This window comes from Diabrotica undecimpunctata, chromosome 5 (assembly GCF_040954645.1).
Source record: "Diabrotica undecimpunctata isolate CICGRU chromosome 5, icDiaUnde3, whole genome shotgun sequence".
In the NCBI taxonomy this organism is placed as follows: domain Eukaryota; kingdom Metazoa; phylum Arthropoda; class Insecta; order Coleoptera; family Chrysomelidae; genus Diabrotica; species Diabrotica undecimpunctata.
This window is the reverse complement of record NC_092807.1, coordinates 140,373,640-140,401,367: the sequence shown is the minus strand read 5'-3', so window position 1 is coordinate 140,401,367 and position 27,728 is coordinate 140,373,640. Positions and strand designations below refer to the sequence as shown.

At 31.7% G+C, this 27,728-nt stretch overlaps 1 protein-coding gene across 1 annotated transcript in view; it reads right to left on the bottom strand.

The window, feature by feature from the left end:
* Positions 1-314: 314 nt before the first annotated feature.
* LOC140440810 (uncharacterized) overlaps positions 315-27,728 on the bottom strand; it is a 50,842-nt gene continuing 23,428 nt past the window's right edge. The window contains exons 2-6 of the mRNA XM_072531173.1: positions 17,873-17,984; positions 7,202-7,432; positions 6,480-6,680; positions 5,699-5,914; positions 315-955 (exon numbers count right to left, since the gene is read on the bottom strand). Coding sequence (XP_072387274.1) covers positions 653-955; positions 5,699-5,914; positions 6,480-6,680; positions 7,202-7,432; positions 17,873-17,974 — 1,053 coding nt within the window. The 5' untranslated portion in view covers positions 17,975-17,984 and the 3' untranslated portion in view covers positions 315-652. The remainder of the gene's footprint in view (positions 956-5,698; positions 5,915-6,479; positions 6,681-7,201; positions 7,433-17,872; positions 17,985-27,728) is intronic.

Genomic DNA, 27,728 nt, shown 5'->3' with positions numbered 1-27,728 from the left:
TTTAGAAGGGTACGGAACGTATCCCTACTTTTTCAAGGCAAGTAATGTCTTTTGTATGCGCTTTTTTGTGGAGCGTATCCACTGCATAAAACGAGACTTAACTGTATTGCTAAAAAACAAAAGTAATAGCGAGAATAAAGACTTTAAAAAATATACGATTGCCAGGAACTGATGGAATACCAAACGAACTCTTGAAATTTGGGATTTATGGATATGACTTGTTATTTTTAACCTTATTTCGTTTCAGTTGCTTTCGGTACCACTAGAAATACTTGTGAAGCCATCTTAAAAAAGGTTTATAAATAAATTAGAGATTATTATTCGATCGTTTATTACGTACTTATTTTCAAATTTTTACAATAAAATCATGGTTTACATGTCGTTCCATTGCAAAAATCCAAACACCCTATAATCTAAATTACGATATCTTCACACCAAATAAATAAATATAAATAGAATCGGTGTATAATTAAAAATGATCGCCTTTGTGTTAAAATTAAATAACAAACTAACAAGGATGTAATTATTACAAATATTCTCCGATTTCCGATCGTAAACAATTTAATTTCTCCACATTATAAAATTGATTGAAACTAGTGATCAATTCTATAATATTAAGGCGATGTATTAATTACCAACATTTTTGTAATGTTTAAAATAATCCATCAAGATCCATTCCACTATCACTAGCGTATAAAAACTCGTATATCGAAGATTCTAGGTTATCTATTTCCTTTTCTTGATCAGTTTTGGGAAATTTCATGTCTTTTCCTGCCCTTCTCAAATCCAAATCGCTGTCGAACTCTTCATCAGAGACTCCTGAAAACTTTTCCCTGACATCTTTCATAATACAGGCTTCCAGTTTTTTGTGTTTGTAGCATTTGAAGAAAAACATGGGCCGAATAAGTTCCCTTGAAAGTGGTGACTTGTCTTTTTTAACTTCAGGTACACATTGCTGAAAAATAAAAGATAAGAAAATATATGCATGAAATTAATTATATTAATTAATAAGTAAAGAGCGTAGTGATGTCGTGAATAAGCTACTTTATTCAGGATAATGTTTACGAGTGTGTGTATTAGGAATATACCTTGAAACTAGGAAAAGAACACCAAAGAGCGACATCACAACATGAATCTAGCTTTCATGGCAATTTTTGGGTAATTAAAACCATTTTAAACAATAACGAGATTCCTTATCAACAGATCGATGATATTTAAAAAAGTAGCCAGATTTCAGTTCCTATAGATGAGATACATTGGGAATAATGAGGGAAATACCAATATATATTTTATATTCAGAAATAAGTAAATACTTTTTTACGATTCTGGTAAAGAAGGGATCTACTTTAGGGATGCGTCCAGACTTTCATCTAATGCCAATTTATCCTCTAATATTTTTATCCAAATTAACGTATGGCAGCAGCTGCATCAATACTGGAAGTAGTATAAGATACCACTGTAACTCACGTTCACTAATTTTTGAACAAAAATTTTATTTGGTTCATTTATTTTTTAAATAAAATACGCTGCTCATGACGTATATGCATATTTTTTATATCCAGTTAAAGCTAATTTTTTTTAATATGACGATATAAGGATGTCTGAGAAAAAATGGTCGCAAATAAGGGTTTACAGCTGTTAAAAAGACGAGGTATCAAAGGTACAGTAAAGTAGAGTTAGCGCGCAACGACTCTGGTTTGACAAGTGATAATATTTATATTATTAACACTATCGACGCATAACCCTAAATTGAGACCATTTTTACTCAGTCTGACATACAAAGCTTTAATTTGATATAAAAAACAAGCATATACGCCATGAGCAACGTATTTTAATGAAAAAATAAACGAACGAAAATATAATTACCATTATATGAATTTAAACTATTTGATGCCACTTTTTGACTGGCAACCTGTTATCAATGTATTCTCCTATTCTTAAATGTATTTAAAAATGTGAGTTTGAGTTTAGTAATCTTACAGTGAGGTCTCGTACTATAGTATATTAAAACAACTATATTAAAAAAGTGCTTCCCTAAAAGTTTGATACCCAACATACATTATTGTGGTCTAGTCAATTTCATTTATCATCTGTTTTCTTATTTCTGGATTTCGTAGTTTGTTAAAATCAACTTCTCTGATACAGAGATATGATGTAAACCAAGATATATGTTTACTTACTTCCTAGACTATATTAAAGCTCTGGATAACTTAGCGTAAAACAAGAAACTATTAAATATTGTGCTCACTTACAGTGGCGCACCTAGAATTTTTCTGGGGGTGGGTTGGTTGGGAACCAAAGTTTTTTTAATGCTACTTCCATTTTGAGTCCTTAAAATTTGAGTTTTAGTTTAACTTAAATTACTAAAGATAGCAGTGCCAAAGATTCAGGTATCTATTATCCTGCCTACCAACTAAAACTACCCTTTCTTACTTGTGTGCAGTTGACTGTTGCACGTACCGTATTCCGAAAGTGGGATGGCCACTGTAAGGCTGACGCCATTTTTGGAACACTCCCTTTTCTTATCTAGATCTTATCTCTGTCGTTGGTCCGGTTGGTGTTTCTTTTTTTCTTTCTTTTTAATTACTGTTCGGGTGTAATTTTGAACACTATTCCATCCCTCCTTACTTCCCGTCATCTTCAGGATCATCTCTCTCAGTCACAGGGTTTATACCTATTTCTCTATACATTCTGTTTCTCTCCACTGTACATCTATTACATTCTAGCATTGTGTGAGTAACAGTGTTGGAATATTCGCAGTATAGTATTTGTATGTCTTTCTGAACATCTGAAGATACGCCCTAAAACAAACAATCTACCCAGTTCCTTAGGCTCGGGATCAGCATCTTCCGTGTTGTTCCACTTTTCTTGCCGTCTTTCCATTGATCTTTCCCTTTCTTCTTTATTTATGGCTGTCTTCTCTTATAGAGATGTCTGCTTTTTTACTGCTAACACTTGCAGAGGAACAGAACCCGTGATAGTTCACAAGGTTGCCGCAGATACAGTCCTGTAGGCGCATGCTACTCGCAACAGACTCGTTCTGTCTACTCTTATCATGAGCCTAATATTAGGTATATATATATATATATCTAAATATAATGAAAAATATTAATTTAAATCCTAAACTATATTTTAAATAATAATTTGTAAACAAATTAAATGTATAATAAAATGTCTAAACGGCGTTGCTTTACAGCCATATGGTTTATTACCTCTTCTTCATCTATTTGAATGTCCTGATGGATAAACATCAAAGCCCAACCGTTTAGTCTCTCTTCGCTAATACAATTTCTTAAATAAGTCTTTAGTACTTTCAGCGATGAAAATAACCTTTTACATGTACAGGTCGTTACAGGTAGAATAATTTAATTACTAAATTAGCATTTTGGATTTTTTGTATTGTGTGTGAAAGACAAGTTACATTTTCCTACTATTCTTTATATATTTTTTACTTTATATGACCTGGGTGGGGTATTAACCTCAAAACTTCCCCTGAGTGCGCCACTGGTTACTTAAGAACTATTAGAAACAGAATATTAGGTCAACGAGAAGGAGAATTAATGAAAATGATAAAATATACAAAACGTGAAGCCCTATGTTGAGAGGTATAGTTATAGTTGATACTTGATACAGTAGTTAATACTAAACGAAAGGGTAGAACGTAAAAGAGATAGAAATAAATACTCCTAGCTTCGAAACCTTTGTCAATAGACTGACCTATCAGCACATGAATAATTGTTATTTGTCACAAAAAATCAAAAAACACATCGACAAATTTTCATAGAGGTCCCAACAACTAAATTTGGACATGGCACAGAAAGAAGAAGAACTGGGATCAAAAAGATTGTCCGCTATGGGCGATAAAGCTGAACTGTCAAAAAAAATCCGAGAGATTTTAAACATCTGAGTTGAAGTTACAAATCAATAGGAACTAGAGGAAATAAGAATAAAAATGGACATAATATTTAATATTAAGGGAAATGAACCTCTGGGTAATAGTATAGTATCTAATATTACTACCTAGATTATTTCAAATTGTATTAGGACTTTCTTTCAGATTCCAGATCATTTTTATAATATTTTTTCCCTACATAAATCTTTCTCTGAATAAGTCTCTTTGGGAGTTTTAATGGCTTGCATGGGTCTTGAATGCCGATAACCTTGCTGCAGCAAAACACTGAGAAAGGCTCACAGCTTTCACAAGCAAACCCTACTTTCATGTCTACGTCGTGACCTCTGGACAATGCATGGAGCACATTGAGTGTGCTTTATGTAGCTAAAGAAAGAGGTTACGATACGAGTTTACGCGCCTTAAAACTGAAATAAACGGCGAAGGGAATAAACAACGATAGAAAATTCTAATCATCAAAGTTGGGGGTTCAGTAGTAGGTTCCGTAGAAAAAACTGTTACGGAAACTTCAAAGTAATCGGACGGTTTTTTGTCGACGACTTGGCAAACTAAATAAGGTTATTGGTATTAATTTATTTACTTGTGTTCGTACGCTTTATAGTGCAGGGAAGTTCCGAAGTCTATTAAAAGTACTAAATGCATACTTAGCAGATATCACAACACTTCAAGAAATCAGATGGACAGGTAGTGGAGGCCGGGAAAAAAATAATACACTTTATACTACAGCGGAGATAAAAGCAATCATATTTTTGGTGTGGATTCATACTGAACAAGCCCGCCAAATCAATACTCATAGATTTCGACCCAGTGAGCCCAAGGATATGTAGAATCCAAATACTGAAGATAAAGAAGACCTGAAGAAGGATCTATTTTATAAAAAACTGGAAAGCATTTTTGGGTAATATCAGAATAACGACATAAAAATTTGTTATTGGAGATCTTAACGCTAAAGTCGGTCAAGAGACAATCTACCGACCAACTATTGGCGAGCCTAGTCTTCACGCGGTCAGCAACCAAAATTGTTTCCGCTTCATAGAACTCACAACATCATTGGGAGTGGTAGTAATAAGTACGTGTTTCCCCAAAAAATATCAGAATCACGACATAAAAATTATTATTGGCGATCTCAATTAAAGTGGTGGTAGTAAGTACGTGTTTCCCTTTTTGACTGTACTTGATTGTACTTGTACTTAATTGACTGTACTTGACTGTCAAATCTACGAAATATAGTGAGATATTAAATCTGAAAAGGCCAGAGGGAGTTACTTGCAAATTTTAAATGAAGCGCTACCAAAAGTCATAGGAAAACTTAAGCATGGAAGAACTGGTCTAAATGTAAAGAAGATTGGTTCGACGAATAATATAGATCTATAAACCAACAAAAAAACGCTTATTGTAGATTTCAGTAACACAGAACGAAATTAACTCAGAATATTATGAAAACCTTCGACGAGAACAAAAAATAACGTTTAGAAGGAAAAAGAAAGAGCAATATGAAAAGATACATGAAATTGTTAACCACCATAACAGAAAAGACTTAGGAAGGTTCTAACAACAGATAAACACACAACTATAGAAAAGAATTCAAACCCAAAATAATAGCCTGTAGACAGCGATGGTTTTGCAGTAGGATCACATAGAAAATTGAAGCTTTCCACTCATTCTCACCTATACCGACTTAAAAAAACAAAATCATACACTCACATTACATTCAATACTTCTTTATCACCAAAAACTTTATCAACACAGAAATTCACAGTGTTATTTCTATTCGAATATCCAACTTACCGAAAACTGTTGGCAAAAGCCTACCCCTTCTTGCATGTCTTTCTTCAGTTCTTCGGATATTGGGAGGTTGCTAATTCTTTCATTTATTCTAACGTAGTTTGGTTCCAAGTTTTCATCTAAGTAACCCAGTTCTTGCATAACACAGGTTATGTTTCGTACTCTTCCACTCATTCTGGCTGTCAAAATTTCTAGTTGGTTTCGGACATCCATGTTTCTCTAAAAAATGTTTTTAATAAAACTTTTTTTTATTATTGCAATGATTAAAACAAAATTGTCATTTAATTTTCAATTGTATAATGTTTTATTATCTAACTAAGTATCGCTTAATAAGATACACAGACGTAAAAACAGAAGAATCAATGAAATTTGTGAAAGAACCATAACATACAGAAAATAATTATATTTCAGAAGACACCTTAAATAGGATGTTGAATGATGCCGAAGATGCTGCTATGTATATACAGAGAGCATTAAATTGGTGAGATATTAATTCTTGTGAGAACATGAAAAAGTCAGAATCTCAGGCAGTATTACAAGCTCTTGGTGGGCATCCACTGCATCCTGCATCGTTCATTATTCTTAACATTAAACAAATATTAAATGATCCAATATACACCAATAAACCAGTTACTTCACTCTGGTTTCAAGGACAATGTGAATTTTGCGACAGAAATGGGACGTCAAAAAGTAAATAATTCAAATTTTAAATAACTATGGTATAATTAATATCAATCATTATCATTTACTTTTGTACGATGTATTGAGAGTAAAGAAGACTTACCGATAATCTATTTCCATACAGTTGCTGTCCAACTGATGCTGGAAGTTGGTATGGAGAAAATGGCACCTGCGGATATCCTGGGTAGAAGAATGGCATTTGTACTGGTGATATCTGTGGATTACCGTAAGGTGATCCGTAAAAAGTAGCTGGACTGTTGCCAAATCCAGGATAAAATGGTTTGAATTGTTGAGGTGTTGGATTCTAAAACAAAATAATAGATTAAAATATTTTAATATTGTGAAATTCCTTCTACTCAAGGTTCCTTTCTATCTCTTGCTAAAGAGATCTTGCACTCCTCAGGATTTTTCAGTATGTGGCCATAATTTGGTTCATTTGGCGTTTGTTAAGGGAAAGGTAGATTCTGGCTCTCTTATCATGTTACTCTTCTACATAATATGTAGGAGAGTAACATTAGAGCAATGATTAGTGTTCCCAAATTTTCCCACTTAATGCTTTTAGGAAGTTCGCTCTGTTTCGTACTCTGTTTAGGGTGTTTTAAGGTCAGTGTTCCAGTTGAGCGTCTTTGAGAATTCGACATCCAAGTAGGACACAGACGGTCTAAATTCGAGCCTCTCTCCGCTGAGCATGATGTGGTTGACCTGTTCCAGTACTGGTCGAGAACATTTACTTTCTATTATTAACAATGTTTTTTATTATAAAATTTCATTTTATAATAGTCGTGGTGAAACTTTTTTGTAAGTTTAATTTCTTCAAGTACTTACCGGTCTGAAGGCTAAAATAGCTTGGTGTAATTTTTCTGCTTCAAAGGAAGGTTGTAAGGGATGTTGCCCGGCGGCTTCTTGAAGTGGATGTGGAGGTCTTTCTTCTGGTACAGAAGATACGGTGACAGGCGCGTTTGGTGGAGCTTCTAGACTAGAACACTTCGCGCATGCCTTTTTTAATTCCTGCCGTATTTGCCGCACTACCTCTTCGCCAAAACAACTTTCATATATCTAAAAGTAGAAATGAAATATAACTGTTAGATATTTATAAATATTGATGTAATAAAAACTACTAAAAAAGTAAATCACAGAAAAAAAAACCAGAGAACCAACAGGTGAAGACGAGATACCAAACGCATTACTGAAATATTGTGGAGCAGCAATTCTACTTCTAGAATTAAAAAAAAACGATGAAATAAACAATATCTCGACATTGCGACCTAGGGAAACTCATAAACTATAGAAATCTTTTTGATTTTCTTGTCAACAGATGATCCATCTTGGAAAATTAGCTGTCATTTTCTTAATTTTTAATATTTTTATAATAGGAAAAGTTGTATCCAAAGGGTGCCTCCGTTTTAACATAGTTCTGGACAAGGCGGTTAGAGCCCTCAAAATATACAACAGAGGAAATATCTTTAATACATTATCACAAATTATAACCTACGCCGATGGTCTAAAGCTAATTGCTTTGCAACATGCAAGCCAGAAGAATTGTATACCACTTTCTCAAATGCTTTAAAAATATGGGCCTCAAAATAAATGGGGAAAAACCAAAATGATGGCATCAACATCCAGCAACAGAACTGGAAACATTGGTCACCAATTCACTGTTGATAACTCTAGTTTTCTATAGTGCACAGAAGTGGTGCACAAATTCTCATGTTTAGGTCTTAAGAACTCCATACCGGAAGAAATCGAACGAGGGATAATTCCAGCTTCTATCTTGAGCTGAGTAGATACAAAAAAAGTAGAAACGAAAGGAAATTAAATGGATAATATAATAAAAAACAATACAGATTTCATATATATATATATATATATCAAAATATAACGGAATAATGGTATTTAGGAGTAAACGACATAAAGAGATGAAAGGAAGAAAAATAAAATATAAATGACAAATGAATGAGGAGTAACAGAGCTGTGGTATAATTATTAAAAAGGCTATTAAAAGCAAAACAAGTGTCCAAAGCAACGAAAATCCAAACGTATATAACAATAGTTCGACCAAAAGTACTGTACTCATGTAAAACATGAACAATGAGCCAGAAGGAGTAAAAATATAACTATGTAGATGCAAGTCTGGAAGAGAAAAATACTATTGAATATCTTCGGAAGTATAAATGTGGCGGAAGAATAATATAGTCAAACTAAGTGGGAGTTATTACAAATATTTGAGTGGCAAATTAATTAAGAAAATTCGGACATGAAAGTCAGATGATTCGTGTTACTGATACAAAAGAAAAAAATGCCTTGAGAATATTACATGGGGAAACGAAAAAAAACTTCCCACACAAAGGGGAAATACGGAAAAAATCCAGAGTGATCCAGAAAGGATCGAAGAGGGCAAACATGAATAGAAAATTGTAGTGAACTAGTCAAGGACCAAAAGAAAGCATGAAAGCAACCAAAAATTAACGCTTCAATTACTTATGGGTACCTCCGCTAGTGTTTGGTGGTTATAAACTTACACCATGCACAAGGGAAATAACCAACTAGAGGGGAGACATAATATGTGCAATACAGGAGGTAAGATGGACAGACTCAGGAGAAGTGAAAATACAGAAAGACACAATATGCTTTTGTGGAAAGGAAGACAGGTACGAATACGGAATTTTATTATGTGTCGTTAGCAGTAAGTGCAAAAATATATCCCAACAATGTGTGCGTTAAGAATAAAAGGTACGTTCTTTAAAATATAACCTTGGTCAACATATATGGTAGGGGTGGTGGCGGACGATGAAAGAGGGGAGGAGGCATACGAGGACTACAAAGTCAAACGCAAAAGATAGGGAAAGAAACATATTATCAACCAACAACAGGAAAACAAAGTCTGCATGACATCACAAATGGAACGAGACTCACTGAATTTTCAATAAAAAAACAATTTTATGAATTTAATAAAAATAAGAATAAAATTTCTCGCATAAAGTTATTTACAAAAAAACGTGGATGTCACCTGACTAAACTACGAAAAATCAACTTGACCGTTTTCTTAAGGATAGTAGGTACAAGATAGAGTTAAGAAAAAAAGACGACCTTCTCCAAGAAGTACAAAAAATCATGCCCTCTATTGGTAAGGGTACATCACAAAAAATATAGAAGGCTATGAAACATTGTGTAGTACCAATTAATCGCCCAAAGGAATCCTGTGAAACAGAAACACTGTATTCAATATCCCACCATACATTTGTTTTATAGATTATCGCAGAGTTCGACAGGGTTAAATGGCAACACTTACGGCAGATACTAAAAGAAGTAATACCACAACACTTAATTTCGCTTATAACTCAACTATACGAACACACTACTGGAACAGTTATAGTGCTTGACACACACTTTCAAATGAATTTCATCCAGAACAAGGTATCATACAAGGATGTACACTGTCTCCACAATTATTTTATATATATATGGGGAGCATATTATGAGCAGAGCCCTTGAAGGATGGGAAAAGGGCATCTCAATGATAGGCCGAAAAATAAACAATCTACGTTTTGCAGACAACATAGCCCTTCTTGCAAAGAGTCAAGAAGAGTTAATTCAACAATAAAAACAAAATGCCTTTTGTGCCTATTTTGCCTATTATAATTGTTTTTTGCACTTTTTGCCTTTTTTTCGTAAATTCCTCCTATTTGTGCCTTTTTTAAAATTTCATGGTACTACCCATAATATTATTCTATTACTAAACCATTCTATAATAAAATTTTGGGTCAATAATAAAATATCAATGGTTTGTTTATATAACAGATTTCTAGGAAAATGTACCTGATCGAGACTTGAGGGTTAACTATTTGGAAATCCCTAAGCTTTATTAGTTTATTATCAGTTGTACAGTCGGTTACTGTATCAGAGTTTAGTCACAAATTGCTATATCCTAGTTTAGTTTTGTTGCGTATACCGAAAAGCAAAGAACACGTTTTAAAACGTTTTAGACATTTGTGTGAAAAGATGACATTTAAATTAAGGCTATGGATCGCACCTTATTCGGAACTTTCTCTAGAAGGAGATGGAGCATTTTGTAAACCATGCGGCAAATCGGTAAGTGTTATTTTTTCTCGTCCCACAACATAACTAAATTCTAAAGCGGTTTTAGAATTCTAATTATTTTTTTTTAAATTCATAGATTTTAAGTAGAAAAAAGTACTTCATTGACCAGCATTGTGGAACCCCACTTCATAAACGTAATTTGGAAAAATTAAATTCCTCTAAGTTAGCCCAAATATCTCTGCGGGATAGTTTAAGCAGTTCAAAAAAAAGGAGGAAGGCGCATTTAAATTTGATTTATGCCAGATGATGTTTGCAGCCAACATTCCTCTATATAAAGTTAATAACCCTAGTTTTAAATGCTTTTTCGAAAAATATCTTAATAAATCCTTACCGGACGAGAGTACATTGAGAAAGCATACTGTGGCAAAATGGTATGTGGAATGTATTTCAAAAATTAAGCGGAAGTTAGAGGGCAATTTTTTTTATATTATCGTGGATGGAACGACAGATGTATGCGGCAGGTATATAGCTAATTTAATGATTGGAATTTTGAACGAAAACTTTGCGAGAAAATCTTATTTAGTTGCCGAATTGGAAAAAAACAATCAATTTAACAATAAGTCTATTTATACAAGATAGTTTAACAAACCTCTTTTTACCCAACGCTATACCAGTGAATAAAATAGTTTTAATGCTTTCAGATGCTGCGGCATATATGTTAAAAGCTGCTGTTAATTTAAATATTTTTTATCCTAATTTAATGCATTGCACTTGTGTAGCCCACGGGGTAAATAGAATTGCTGAAGAAATAAGAAATCTGTTTCCGTTGGTAAATAATTTTATAAATTTTATGAAAAAAGTTTTTGTAAAGGCTCCGTTGAGGGTGTAAATATATAAAGAAAGACTTTCCGGTGTCCCCTTGCCACCTAAACCAGTAATTACAAGGTGGGGAACCTGGCTCGAAACAGTTTTTTTTTTTACTTTGAACACTGCAATGAAATAGAATTAGTTATGTCAGAATTTGATGATGATATTTCCGAAGCCATTCGAGAAGCAAAAAAAATATTAAAAAATCCCAAATTGAAACAGGAACTTCGAAGGTTTTTTGTTTTTATCTAATGTTGCTAAAGTTTTGAATGGGACATTTTCCGAGGAATTTCAAATTATGCCAGATTTATTATTCGCTCTGAAATATGCTCCCATTACATCTGTCGATGTCGAACGTTCGTTTTCAATGTACAAATTAGTTTTAAGTGATCGAAGACATAGTTTTAAGACCGAAAATATTGAAAAACATTTAGTTGATTCTACTAATGATAAAATTTTAAGTGGTTACAATGTTTAATTACTAATTTACAGTTATTTAGTTACTAGTTGATTTATACTAATGTTATGATTATGATGTGTAAATATACCTGCCTTCAGTTAATATTACGTTAATTCACTTTGTACAATAAATAATAAGTTATTGCCTATATTTTGCCTAAATGTTAATATTCCTGCCTTTTTAGGCGCCTTTTTCTTCAATTTTTGTTGTCTATAAATCCGAGCTTTACTTATTAATGACCCCAATTCTGAACGAGCCTTTAAATTACGACGTGAGCTGCAGAGCGGCATATCAGGATATCATGAGCCCTACATTAAAAATTACTAGCATCATCATAGCAAAGTTTAATTACTGATTACATATTACATTGTCAGAAAAGGAAGAGCTACACAGAACGAGAATGAAGTTTGTGAAAATACATCGCCTTTACCGCAAATATCTATTGCAGAGACAGTTTCTTCTGACGATGAAAAGTGAGTTTTTATTTTCAGAGCATTTTAATTTTTTCAACATATCAACGAATTGAAACATTAAAATTATATTAATAATACACTCCATAAAAATTCACAATCACTCAATAAACAATTATAAAAATTATAAACTGTAGTATATAATTAAGCAATGATCAGTTGAATAGTTAATGTCCTAATCATGGTTCTCCTGCTGAGATTCATGTGAGCGTTAAAAATTATTATATTTATTCGTGTTTTTTCTATATATCAAATACCTCTTGCCGTTATACTCGATTATTCGTGTAATTGTAGTGCGAGTTGAAGAACAGTTCACGGAAATAAATTAAAAACTGTCCAATCTGCCAAGCTTAAATGGCAAACCAGTCTGATCGAATCGGTTGAAAAAGCAAATTCAAATATTCTTGAATCTTTCAAATAATTATCGATCCACAGTTATATGTATCATTACTTTAAACAGCAAACTGTATTCTTTCATGCGCCTTAAGGCAAGAAGTAAGTACCTGGGATGGGAACGTGTAATTACATTGTATGCCTTTAAATGTGATCTATTGTGAATACAGTTTTTATTAAATAATTTTATATGACCACACAAGTTATGAGAGGCAGGTAATTTTAATACCATTAACTCTTGTAATATTAGGTAAACTTATAAGAAGATGATTTATGATGATTTCCTCGTAATATATGGTATAATTAGTGATTTAATTTTAATATTTGCATTGTGTAGTAAAAAGACCATATGAAACGAAATACATAAATTATTTTTAAATATATAATTATATTAACGATCAGTCTAGATTATTATGTATTTTTCACGTCCAATCCAATAAAATGTCACCTAATGTTTATTGCAATTAATGTTTGGCTGATAAAATCAGGAATATTTCACAAATTAAAGTACTTAGGCATAGGGAATGCTTAATAAATAAAAAAATATCATTAAATGAAGGGTCTCGGAAGATAACCATGAATGTCACAAAATATTTTTTCTTCAAACGTCAAATAATGATGACATTACTTATCTAACTTGATCCTGTCAAAGTTTGATGTCTCCGCCGGCAGCAGTTTTTTTTCCCATTTCTTTACGGCGGAGGGAAAAATGTTGTCATGGCAACAATATGAAACATGTAACAAAGCAACAATACAAATGACATTAACAACAATTAAACATCATTTTTATTTATAGTAATATTAAAAGTACAATTAGTTAATGAGGCATTTTCAAAATCGAAACCGTGGAAAAATGTTCCCGACTCTTGATACGGATTGGTAATTGTTGATGATACTGATGGTCGAGAACAACTTTCAGCAATCATTCCCGATGTTGGCGAATCATGAGGGTTTAAAATTTTTTGAGCATTATCGTTCTTATTTCTTATTGAATCCTCTATATATCCTTCGGCAACCGTTCTTGATTTCCAGACCCCATGTCGTTTGAAGCATTCTAGATTTCCGCCTCCATCAAAATTAAAAGTGTTGCTGAAGTTCGTCGTAAAGAGTGACCCGTGTATGCGCTTGCATCGTTTAAATTTAAATAACTAGCTACTTTTTGGGCTACTGCGCTGATCGAATGTATTCCCATGACGCTTCGGTAACACTTTCCATTTTGGTACTTGATAAAAAATCGGTTTTCTGTGAAATTTTCAGTCCGCAGTGATGCATACTTTTTATACAGTTTAATGTAGTTTTGACCAATTATCGTAAAAGATCTAATTTGTCGTGTTTTACTGTCTGGGATTTTGATAATTATTACATTTTCTTTATCCTCAATGTCCACAGTCTTCATTTTTACCATTTCGTCGCATCGACAGGCGCCGGTAACCCCAATTAACAAAACAATCTTAAATATTTTTATAATTTAGTAGAGTATACTACATGCTTTGCAATATAATTTGTTTTACCTTTAATCCTAAATACAACTTATCTGGCGCTTCAAACAAAAATTTATCAAACTCGTCTTTAGTGAAAACTTTAGACTTCTTTGCAATATATCTTTCGCTTGTTTTTTTCAGAAAGGCACGTAACTTTAAAAATTTGCTCATATCCACATTTTTTCTAATAACTAACTCGGATTTTATCATAGAGTATCGTGACCACATTGTAGATTTCCATTTATTTTCATTTTCCATTATATTAAAATATGCCAGTAAAACGTCTTCGGTAACTTGCCGTACTCCTCTTGTATCGCACCACTCTTGGAAGTGCTTGTAGGCTAACCGATACTTTATTCCGGACTTGGAGGGCCCCAAACGTGCTACTGCATCATTAGCCGCGGACTCAATTTCGTTTAGGTTTTCCATTTTCGCACTAAATTTGCGGTTGCAACAACAATAAGCTGTCTTTAATAATTGCAAACAACTGTCAAACAACTGTAACCAGGGAGACGCAAATCCCACCGACGACCTAATTATTTTAATTTCTAACATCTAGACGACTTTGATAGTTGTCACAGTTAATTTCGAGTAAAAATAGCGTATGAATTGTACTATTTATGGTTCAAAATTGCTACGTTTGAAGAAAAAATAGTATACTTTATTCGGAAAAGAAGCGACTTTTCTTGACTTGCCCTCTATTGCGTCAAGAAAAGTCATGTTTCTCCGCCTCATAAAGTAATACACTATTATTGAAAAAAAAATGAATTTTACATTTCAATACTGTGTAAAAACTAAAATATGTGACTGATATATTATATTAGAAAACATTTATTATTAACATTTACTACTAAAAACTAGTGCTTAAAACTAACCCAATGAAACAGTTTTTGTAAAAAATAGGAAAACATCAGACAGTGTCAATATTTTATGGAAGAAAATCATGAAAGTCCAGGTACGTTTCTTTTCTGAGCCAAACGTTTCTTCATTATAACAGGCTTCAATTTCTCAAGATTTGAATTATTGACAGTTGCTTTGTTGTTTTTTTTATCTTCATTTCATGAGGTATACTCATGTACATTTCTTTTGCTTGTTCGGATTCGCATAACTTTGACAAAAACATTATGTCTTTGAACTTGTCTTCGTTAATAGCAATAAAGTTGAAGTATGATTGCATGGGTAGTTTAAATTCCGAAGGTGACAATTTATGCGACTTTTTAGCTTGAACGGAAGAACGGATGGGGTTCTCAAGTTTGCTACCATTATATGAAACTCGGTGAAATACAGTGTGAACGTGAGTATTAACACACATCATCTCTTTAATTTTTTGCATAGCAAAAGGAGCTTTTTTTGACATATCTATCGTTAAACAATTCAGTCTATCCCTTTATGAAACACTGAGATACTGAAATTACATTAAATGGAGCAGGTTTGTGCGAGAAGCTATAATATTTTCCTCCCAATCAGCAGGCGTTTCGATTCTTTTTTTTTAAGGTAATAAGGCCCATATTTTTATCGCACTCAAGATACGAATGGCTTCTAACGGGATATGTTATTGTAATGTATTGAAGACGTTTTACTACTGATACCATGTAATGAATAAACCTTACCACTGTATAGTTTTTGTTTTGTCCACCTGCTCCGTCACAGAAAATGTATAGATGTTGAACAATTGGAGACAAATGATGCATAATAAAATCGAAAAGAAACGAACACATTTCACCTGATCCCTTTTTAGCAATAAACTCTGGATATGTATAAAAATACGAATCAGCATTTGATAACACATGGACGTTAAAAGACTAAATCGAGAGCTGTCGGCGGTAATATATATCATTGGTGGAGATATTCGGCAAGGAAACATTTTTTTGGTCCATAGCTATAGCTGCATAATTCTTTTCTATTCGTGCCCTTCCTTTGCTTTCCTTTTTCCTGTCATAAAACGCTTGAGCCTTACGAAGATGGAGCCTCTCTAAGTGCTTTAAATTTTCTGGTCTGTTTCAGCTGCTTTCATTTTTGCAGTAATTTCGTCACATTGACTGCAGGTATCCGATCGCGGATAACCGAAACTAATGTTATATTTTTGTCTAAAAATTTCTCTGTAACTTTGATAAGAAATTTTAACTTCCGGATATTTTTCTTTAAACAGAGAAAACATTTTCATTATATTTAAAGTTTCAGGCAAGTAGGTTTTACCTTTATTATCATGTACTGACTCTGTCATGTAGCTCTTTATGTAGATGTTGAAGTTTTGCCCCTGTAATACCATGAACCGCACGAAAAAACTTGCCACAAACTTGTACTTTCTCGTAATGTTTTTTCTTATCCTCAGCATTAGCAGTTGACCTTGGCTGAACTCTGACCCTGTACATATAGGCTGCATCATAATATATTGCATCATGTACATTTTTGGCCCTAGATCGCCGCCTCTATACGTTTACTAATGATATAAGAGAACACAAATACGCATTTTGTTCATTATGAGATATCAATGATTAAAAATTCTTTATCTATTCCTTTCATTTACTGTGTGACAACACTTCAAGCATTTTAAATTAATTACTATTTAAATGGGAATAAGCCACAATTAAAGGTTAAAATACGTTTATTGACGTTTCAATTTCCACTTCGGAAATCGTTCTCAAAATACGATTTCCGAAGTGGAAATTGAAACGTCAATAAACGTATTTTAACCTTTAATTGTGGCTTATTCCCATTTAAATAGTAATTAACACTTCAAGCGTTTGCATTTGCAGAATTCACCAAACTCATGTGATTTTTTTCATGACTTCGTATAACCTGCCCATTTTCACTCTCTTTTTAGTGGATATGTTTCTACTATCTGCCATGATTGTTTTAAATAAATTAACTAACCAAATAGATCTACACAAGCACGTGGTTATAACGATGTATTTACTACACTGACACGACCGATTGCAAGACAAAAATGCCAATTAGATTTTCTGGCGCTGCTGAGGGGACATTCAGTGCTTCAGCCGTTTACACATGGACATGCACGGTTTTCTACCGATATAGGGTATTTAAAAAATGTAATAACTCGTGACACGCACTGTTTTCTTCCTTATTTGAAATGTCCAAACATAGATATTAACAAAACTTACCAGATGGCGTACTTAATTCAATTTTAGTTAATTTGTGACATTCATGGTTTTCTCCCGAGATCCTTCAAATATCATTTCATTACAATACTATAATACAGAGTGTTTTATTTAAAAAAACTCAGAAGGTACTCATTCCAAGTTTTGGCCAATCCTGTATACAAAAATTAAATATTTCGCTATGTTAATAATTTAAGACAAGAATAGACTATTTTAAAAATCTTTTGAATATAACTATATCTTTTGATGTCAAATCTCTACAATTCTAGAGGGTGTTAATTTTGCAACGAAGTTAACGAAAAAACGTAATTAGCTTTTAAACTACCTCGTATAGCACTGTCAAACCTATATTAAAAACACGAGAACATCGGAAAGAGTCCAAAAATGTAAAATGTAAAAATGTAAAAAAGATAAAAAAATCGCTGCTGGCATTAGGAGTTTAATGCAACAACCTATGATAGCAGAACTTACCAAAGTAGTATGATTATGATAGCTGGAATATTTAGAATGTATGAATGAGGAGAGAGTTGGAAATAGTGAGAAGCTAAGGAAAACAAACAATAGAAAGTAATTGTCGATCTGCGCCTATAATGTATGCGCAAGCGTTTATATAACTACAGGAAGCAAATGCAAAAAGATTTTTAAAAAGCAAAAAATAATTTTCTTACCTTCATCATTGCATACTTCTTTAAAAACTTTTCGTCGTTGCCTCCAAATGAAGAAACGCTGGCTACAAATACTGCAACCAGGAGGTAAATTAAAAATTTCATATTGAGGATACTGAAACAAAAAATAACAATTCGATTAGGATGGAAGAAAACATTTTTATTTTAATTATTAGGAATTTATAAAATATAAATTACATTATTATCTAGTCATTAAATCAAAGTTTCTTGTGTACCAGAAGCCTCCAACAACGCAAGATGATATGAAAAATAGAACAAGAGAAGCTTTTAATAATATTGACTTACAAATATTAAGACATGTGGCTCGGTCATTTGAATATCGTTTACAAACTTCCATAGACATTGGAGGTGGACATTTTGATAAATTTGCTTAAGACTTATTTCTTTAATATCATATTAATTGTTACATTCATTGCATTTCGTTATGGTTTATATTTTATATTTTGTGTTATTTATTAAATAAAAATAATTTTGTTATATTATTACACAAGGCTAAGTTATTTCTACTTACAAAAATTGAAGCTATTCCCGAAATTTGAAAAAACTAAAATTATCTCGAAAAGTAATGAGTTTAGGTATAGGGAATGCCTAAAATAAATTAAATATGTTTAAAAAAATAAAATATACGATTTTATATTTAAAAAATATAAGAAAATCTTAACTTTCTTGTGTAGTTTACTCCGTATACGAATTTTTGTCAATGATTTCCGTAAAACAATTTGAAAATAAGAACAATTTGTTTACCTTATTAGGTAAAATGAATACCTTGCTATAAATTCTTTTTTTATATATAGGGTCTTTATTTCATAGCGATATCGAAATAAAAATGGTTATAACTCGTTAAATACCTTAAATAAATGCTTTATACCATCATCAGTAATAGCTAAAAAGTTTATGATGAGTTACATTATATACAGGGTGTCCAGAAACTCTCCTGGAAACGAAAACCGGAGATTCCTCAGATAATTTTAAGACAATTTAATGTAATTCACCTAGTCCGAAAATGCTTCCTAAGTGAGCTAGAGCTCTTTGAAGATGGCTGCTTGCAATTAGTTTTTTTTTAAATATGTCCAGAACGCTTCTATTTAGAAAAACGAAAACTGCAACGATTATTTATCCACCAGAGTTGAATCGATTACGTTAATTGCTAATTTCTAGTACCGGTCATAGGCGTCCGTTTTGGGTAGGTCAATGGTTATTTTAACTCATAACTTTTTTGTTTTTAACTTTTAAGCATTTGTGATACTAGATTAGTAGATTTTTAGGTATTCTAGTACTAAAAAGTGCTTTTATTTTAAGTCGATAGGATACACCGTTTTCAGAAAATTCGATTTGAAAATTTTTCGTATTTTTATCATGAAAGTTAAATTAATATTTTTTGCATTAGTTAGCTTTGAAATGTCAACAGAAGTATAATCTACGTTTTCTATTGTAAAATTGTTGTCAGTTCGTGAAGTTTCTCCTTTAGTTTTTACTTTGTGGCATTCAAATACAACAATTTCAATTCAACAAAAATGGTTTTTACTCATGAGGAATACGCTGGTATGTATTAAGTTTATTGCAAAATGAGGTTTAATGCAGTAACGAGCAGTAACGTAGATAAACTGAAAAATTTCCCGATTAAGAGATACAACTTCGGTATTCCCAAAAAAAATTAAAACAGGTCGACATAATGATGTAGCAGCAGTACATGAAGATGTTATTTTAATAACTGTTGAGGAAAATTGAGAAATTACCGTTCGAAGACTATCTGGCATGTATCCCACAATTTCAAAATCTTTCGCAGGAAATACCTATCTTACACAACGAAAATTTAGATTTTTTTCATTTAACAAAGAAACAAGCACTGCTACAAGGAGATTTTCCTGCTCATTAAAAAGTCGCTAAATGGTTACAAAATCATAAAAATGAAAATAAAGATTTTTTCAGATACATTTTTTTACGACGAAACTACATTCACAAAAAATGGAATTTTTAATGTACATAAAGCTCATTATTATTCGTACGTTGGTGACAATCCCCAAGTTCTTTAAGTATTTAAGCATCAGTATAGGTTTAGCATAAACGTCTGGATAGGAGTAGTTAACGATCATCTACTTGGACCCTTAGAATTGCCTGCTCTTTTAAATGGTGCTGATTATATACATTTCCTGCAAAATATTTTACCTGATTTGTTAAATGATGTGCCTTTAATTATTCGGCAAAACTTATGGTTTCTACATGACGGCTGTCTCCAGCCAACTTTAACAGGAATGTGCGAGAATTTCTTGATAATAACTACGGAAACCACTGGATTGGAAGGTGCGGTCCAGTTGCTTGGCCAGCAAGGTCGCCGGATTTGAATACTGGCGATTATTGTATTTGAGAATATATAAAAGAGACTAACGATCATCACATTGAGCATTTTTTGTTACTATCTACCTTTAATATTTGTTCTTTTGTGTTACTCGTAGTTTCGTTCCATCGTAATAAATACTTTATTTTTAAAAACCTTTTGTTTCAAATTGAAAAAAAAAAAATTGTTTTAAATTGATTTTTTGCTTCTTTTCCCAAACTTTTTTTACGAATTGTGTGCAGCATTTATTGAAACAAAAGGTAATTTATAAAATTAATTAAGTTACCTATTAATTTAACTTTTATGACGAAATTACGAAAAATTTTCAAATCGATTTTTCTAGAAAACAGTGTATCCTACAGACTTAAAGTAGGAGTACCTTTTAGTACTAGAGTATCTAAAGATTTAATAATCTAGTATCACAAATGCTTAAAAGTTAAAGACAAAAAAGATATGCGTTAAAATAACCGTTGACCTACCCAAAATGGACGCCTATGAACGGTACTAGAAATTCGCAATTAATGGAATCGATTAGCTCTGAAGGATAAATAATCGTACCACTTTTTGTTTTTCTAAATAAAAGGTTTCTGGAGGTATTCAAACAAAAACTACTTAGAATGCGCCATCTTCAAAGAGCTCTAGCTCCCTTAGGTAGCATTTTCGGACTAGGTGAATTGTGTTAAATCATCTTAAAATTATCTGAGGAATCTCCGGTTTTCGTTTGTCAGGAGAGTTTCTGGACACCATGTATAAGTAAAGATTTAACTTACAAATTTGAGATTGCGGCCATTAGATTGAACATATCACCATGTAAAGTGGAGTTACAATTTCTTTTTTAAAAAAACAAACATTGGTTTAAGGAATGAATAACAATAACATTATCACAGGATACTTTAAAAACTTTTAAGCTTCATTGCTAGGCACAGAATGTTTTTTTCGGTAAAAGAAAAATTGACAGTGCATTGGTTTTTCTTTTACCGGAAAAATCTTTCTGTAAAAAAAGTTTCACATTGTACCTACCAATGAAGCTTTCAAAGTTCTCAATATAATAATATTATAGTTTTAAAGTGTCCTGTGATAATATTATTGTTATTCATTTTTTAAACCAATATCTGGTTTTTAAAAAAGAAATTGTAAAGCCTTTTTACATGGAGATATGTTTGTTTTTTCGAGGATTTTTACATACCGTTTTAATCTACATACCATTTCAATCTCAAATTTGTAAGGTAAATCTTGGCTTATATATAGTGTAACTCATTTTGAACTTTTTAGCTATCACTGATGCTGATGATGGTATAAAGCATACCGAAATATATTTGATTACTGAAAAAAGAGTACTCTTGGCTTTAATAATTCAGTTGCATATCCATTAATTCCTTCTATATATATATATATATATATATATATATATATATATATATATATATATATATATATATATATATATATATATATAAGAGTAAGAAAAAAGAAGTACTTGTGACTCGTTTGGAAAAAATATATAAATGTTTTTGATGGGTTGGAGTCAATAAAAGGGGCTATTGGTTAACTATTTAATATCTCGAGCTTTCAATTGTGTTTACAATTCTTATCAAGAGCTGCTGAAAAAGACAAAATATCTTACAAAGTTGAACTATAAAAAAAACATTTTTTGTTAACTCACCAAATAAAATTAGTTTGGTTAATAAAAATTGCTGCAAATACATGTCAAAAAGAATTAATACTAGAATGCGCTTATCTAATAAATTCTTCCCTGAAATAAATAGTTTAAAGTAGCTACTTTAAACTATTTATAAATTCAATTATTTTTTTGTTAAGAAAATGTTTTCAAAATTATTAAAATTTCAGGGAAGAATTTATTAGATAAGGCCATTTTAGTATTAATTCTTTTTGACATGTATTTGCAGCAATTTTTATTAACCAAACTAATTTTATTTGGTGAGTTAACAAAAAATGTTTTTCTTTATAGTTTAACTTTGTAAGATATTTTGTCTTTTTTAGCAGCTCTTGATAAGAATTGTAAACACAATTGAAAGCTCGAGATATTAAATAGTTAACCAATAGCCCCTTTTATTGACTCCAACCCATCAAAAACATTTATATATATATATATATATATATATATATATATATATATATATATATATATATATATATATATATATATATATATATATATATATATATATATATAATGAATAATGCCAGAATGAGTGGAATAGTCAATAATAATATATGATATATAGATGATACTGTGGTGTTAGCTAAATCGAAAGAGCAACTAATATCTTCTATCTAGAATGTTAAAATATCATATGATCTCTATGTGCTTTAAGGAGTTTGTATAACTTCAAGTAATATTAGAAGGTAAGATCGAAGGAAAGAAGAATTTAGGAAGAAAGAAAAAGTCATGATACCTCCGATAAAGAGGTTGGACTCATGCAACAGGAATGTCTTAATTCATCAAGCTTAAGAATCGGAAAGATGTATACCTTAATAAAAGAGGCCTTAGTAGGAGCGTGAAATACCTAGCTCCCAGTTTAAAATAAATGTTAATACCATGGAAGACTTTATTGGACGTTTAGAATGAAATTATGAACTCAATTAGTAGGAATGAAACAATAGATTACGTGAAGGATAAGTTCGGTGTTAAACAAACAGAATATTATTAATATTAATAAACAAGAAAAACTTACATTTCCTATAACAACAAAGAATTAAAGTGTCTGCAGATTGATAGTACACTATCACTAACTATAACGTTTTATTTTTATTATTGTATGAAGTGGAGGCAAACAAATATAATATGTATATCTTAATAAGAATAAGATCCGACCGGAACGATATTTATAACAAAACCTAACCTTGAAGTATACTAACAGAAGTTCATTGAGAAATAAATAATGAATGGATTTGTTTTATTTTCATTACCTAATAATATTTAATGTTATGAATGAAAGTTGCATACGCACGTGATTTTTCATTGATCTTTAGTATGTTTAGAAAAGCGAACATGAATTAAAAGACTTGCTAAATGGTTTATTGAATGAACTTAAACGTTTTATTTATTTTAATAAATTGTGAATGATTATAGCGTAATGGTTTTATAGAGGAGAAATATAATAAAAATATGCTTTATTGTCAATGAAAATTGTACAATTTTATGGAGAAAGTTTACAAAAAGTCAGAAAATAAGAATAACACTTAAAATTTAATTAAATTACATAAATCGTTAATATCACAAAATAAAAGATAATAAATAAACAATCCATTGCAAAATTTAAATAAATTGCAAATTGCAAAATAAAACCTTACGATCTAATAAGTTTAAGTTGCTGCATGTGAGACCCAAATACATATAAAAATAATTTAGTTACTTGTATACTCTATAAGACCACTTTAATCCTACTCGAATTAGCTCCCAAACCCATGATACTATAAATGACATGCCCAAACCCATACATGAACTAGCTCCCGCCCATTACGAAATTTCCAGAAATTGAATCTCCTTCTGAAACTTGGATTTTGAGGAAAAGAGGTATAATATTCACCAGAAATTAGAAGTGTAGTCGGAAACAATTTACTTATTAAAGAAACTGCAACTTACAGACTATACAGGTTGATGCCTTCTTGACATATTTTTATAAACTCAAAAGCAGTTATACGTTTTTCCTGTAAAAGACCTATTTAAAGTTTAATAAAAGTTCTTTTAAGACGTATTGGTTTTCGGTATACTCTTTTAGGGATATTACTACTTTTTACTTTAATACAGGGTGAGTCATAACTATTGGGACATAGACTAAGGACAGGTTATTTGGACCAAAATATGGCTATTGGGCCAAATATGCCTTAATAAAATGTTTCTGAGAAAAAGATACTGGGTGTTGAAGTTAATTTTTGTTTTTCGTTTTTTGCTAATAGTTTCCCTGTATATTTATAAATTGCTATCAAAATTGGCACAGAGGCATAATCTTAGACAAGAAATAGTATTTTATTTACAATTCCACTATCAAATACCAAACTAATAAACAAAGTTGCAACTAACGTAAGGTTTCCGTTTTGACGATAAATCAAAACTAAACACACTTTAACTTAAAAGAACTCACAAAAACTCAAACTAAATGTTCTACATGGTCTCCTCCGATTTCTATGCCTTTTCTAATTCTTTTTATAAAGGATTTTCGGACGTTAAAAAATATTATTCTGTCCCCTTATAAGATTAGCTGCATTTGGAATGTATCTCCAAAGTTCGTTTCGTGTATTAATTGCATTGGCATAAACTAAGGACTTCATATGTTCCCAAAAATAAAAATCTAGCGGGTTGTACTCAGGACTTCTTGGTGGCCATTGAAAATCACTGCCTCTGCCAATCCATCGTTGAGGAAATACGTCATTAAGATGATTTCTAACAGCTAATGAAAAATGAGGTGGCGCTCCATCCTGCATAAACCATATTTTTCTTCTTACATCCAGTGACAGATCATCTAAAATATCACTAAGAGTATTTTCCAAAAAGAATAAATAAGAATCTCCATTTAAATTCGGAGGAAGAACATAAGGCCCTAGTAGTTGGTCGCCTATAATGCCACAACAAATATTCAATTTAAACTTATGCTGAAAATGTCTAGCTTTAATAGCATGCGGGTTTTCTTTTTTCTTCCCAATAATGACTATTTCGCCAATTAAAAACCCCTCGTCTGGTAAAAGTTGCTTCGTCGGTGAACATAATATTCTTAATAAAGTGTCTGTTATTGCGATGTTTATTCAGAATACGTTGGCAAAACTGTAACCGTCGTGGAAGATCTGTTGGAAGTAAATTTTGAACAGGAGTGAAGTGATAAGGATGGAGGTTCTCTTTTTTTAGAATTCTAACAATAGACGACTGACTTACTTCTGTTGCTGCTGATAGATGTCGTGAGCTTATTTCAGGATTTTCATCTACTCGAACCAAAAGTTCATCTTCTTGATTAGGTGTGATTTGTTTCGGTCGACCACCCGATTTTTAGTGTGAAATGACCCAGTTTCACCTAAACTACGATATAATCTTGCAAAAGTTTTGTGATTTGGTTGCCTTCTGTTTGCGTATAACATTCCATACCTTCTGGCTATCGAGCGACCGCAAAAATTTTCTCGCATTTCTTCATTAGTAAAATGATTGTGACGAGGCATTTCAATCAAAAAAAGTAATGATTACTTTTAAAAAATGCAACATAACACTACACTGTCACATCAAAAATAATTTACTCTGAACAAATGACATTTACCAACAACAATTATCTGACAGTCCAAAGCATACTTTTCATAAATGAAATAATATTTGAAATCCTTTTTAAAGACTCTAAGCAGTTCTACTGCGTTTTTATCGAAAACGGTTGAAATTATCATGTTTAAACAGGAGTACCAATTTTACGTAAAAATGATGTTTACGTCATATTTTCTAATAAAAATTACTAAAAAGTTTCATCAGAAAAAGTTTAGACTCAATTTGATCATTAGGAATGATCCACGTGGCGCCCTCTATGACAAAACGTAAAATTGTAAATAAAATACTATTTCTTGTCTAAGATTATGCCTCTGTGCTAATATTGATAGCAATTTAGAAATATACAGGGAAACTATTAGCAAAAAACGAAAAACAAAAATTAACTTTAACGCCCTGTATCTTTTTTCTCAGCAACATTTTATTAAGGCATATTTGGCCCAATAGCCATATTTTGGTCCAAATAACCTGTCCTTAGTCTATGTCCCAATAGTTATGACTCACCCTGTATATGTATCTATTTGAACATTTTTCAGAACCTAAAAAAATTTAAAATTGTTCGGATGGCAAGTATAAAACAAAGAATTGAATTTTGAATAGAAACTCTCGCTTGCCTTCGTCGTTCTTTGTAGAGACGTACTATTTTCGGCCCACATGGTAGGTGGAGATTTGACGTCTTCAGCAATGTAGTCCTCCACCAAGAAATCTGCAAATTTTTGAACTGCTGGATGTCTGGGTAAGATTACTCCAACGAAACAATCGCCTACGTCTTCGGAGTCCAAAAAAGAAAGACACGTATATAACAGTAACACGAAATGTATGATTCTATCAAATATTCCATTGCCAAGACAAGTTTCTGAATCTTTCGCCACCTGTTCCATATAATTAAAGTTCATATAGACTAACAATAGTTTAACGATAACAACATAAAACTACAACAGATCTGTTTAACTTCCGATATATGAAAGTGTCGTAATACCAAAGAAATGGATTAACTTAGCTATATTAGCTTAATGAGTCACTAAATAAAAATATTCTTAAATATTATATAGAATCGAATTTATAAAAAATGTGAAATAGATATAAGTGACTCTCAGTTTGGATTAAGAAAAGCCTTGGGAACAAGAAAGGCGTTGTTTGAGATTCAAACACTCATTAAACAATGCCTCGATTGCCAGAAAAAAGTATATATCTGTTTTATCGACTACCAGAAGGCTTTTGATATCCACCATGAAAAATTTTTATATGAACTACAGAAAATAAAGCTAGACGAAAAAAATTTGGTGTCTGACAAGGCTGTGTCATTTCCCCATTGCTCTTTATCTTGAACTCTGAATGCATATTCAAACAAGACCCCCAGACGACCAATGATCATGGGGGAATAAATGTCTGTTTTATTAGGAGATCTATTACTTTAAGCAATTATTGTAATTTAAAGCAATAAACATTTCTAAATCTGAATTTGAGAGAAAATTATTTTCTCCCTATCTACATTAACCATCCTTTTAGAATTATTTTGAACTAGATACAGCATCTTCTCGAAAAAATATCAGTTGTAGAAAAAGTTTAGCATGCAAAAACAAAAGTTTACATTAAAAATATTACAAAACATTCAATTTATGAGAAATAAATCAAAATATTGAAGTCAAGTATATGGTCCATGTGAGAATGAATTAGAGGTTAGAAAATTAATAAAGGCTTATGTTATTCTCGAAAAAAATATTAAAATAAGCACTAATAGACGGCGCCGAAATTGATATAAAAATAAACAGTGCCTAAATATTAACAATATCAAGTTTGCAGACAATACCGTTTTGATAGCAGAAAAAATAGAAGACAAAAATTACAAAATATACTATAAATAGACAAAGTTATAGAGTTATAGACAGAGTTAATGATGCAAGTGAAGCAATGGGACTACCAATAAATCTTCAAAAAAATAAAGTTATTGTGATTAGCAAAACGGATGAACTTTGTCGCATTGTCCTAAATTACACTCAATTATAACAAGTTCACGAATTTAGATACTTAGGAGTAGTACTAAACGATCAGTGGGATCCAGATATATAATTAAAAATACAAATAGAACAGACTAGGAATATGTACAATAAACGGAAGCAAATTATCTATAACTAAAAAGTAAGCTTAGATATGCGAATTGGAGTTATTAAATCCTAAGTTTGTTCAGTCCTTTTGTATGGAGTTACAAATATCATAGATAAAACACATTACGAATTAAACAA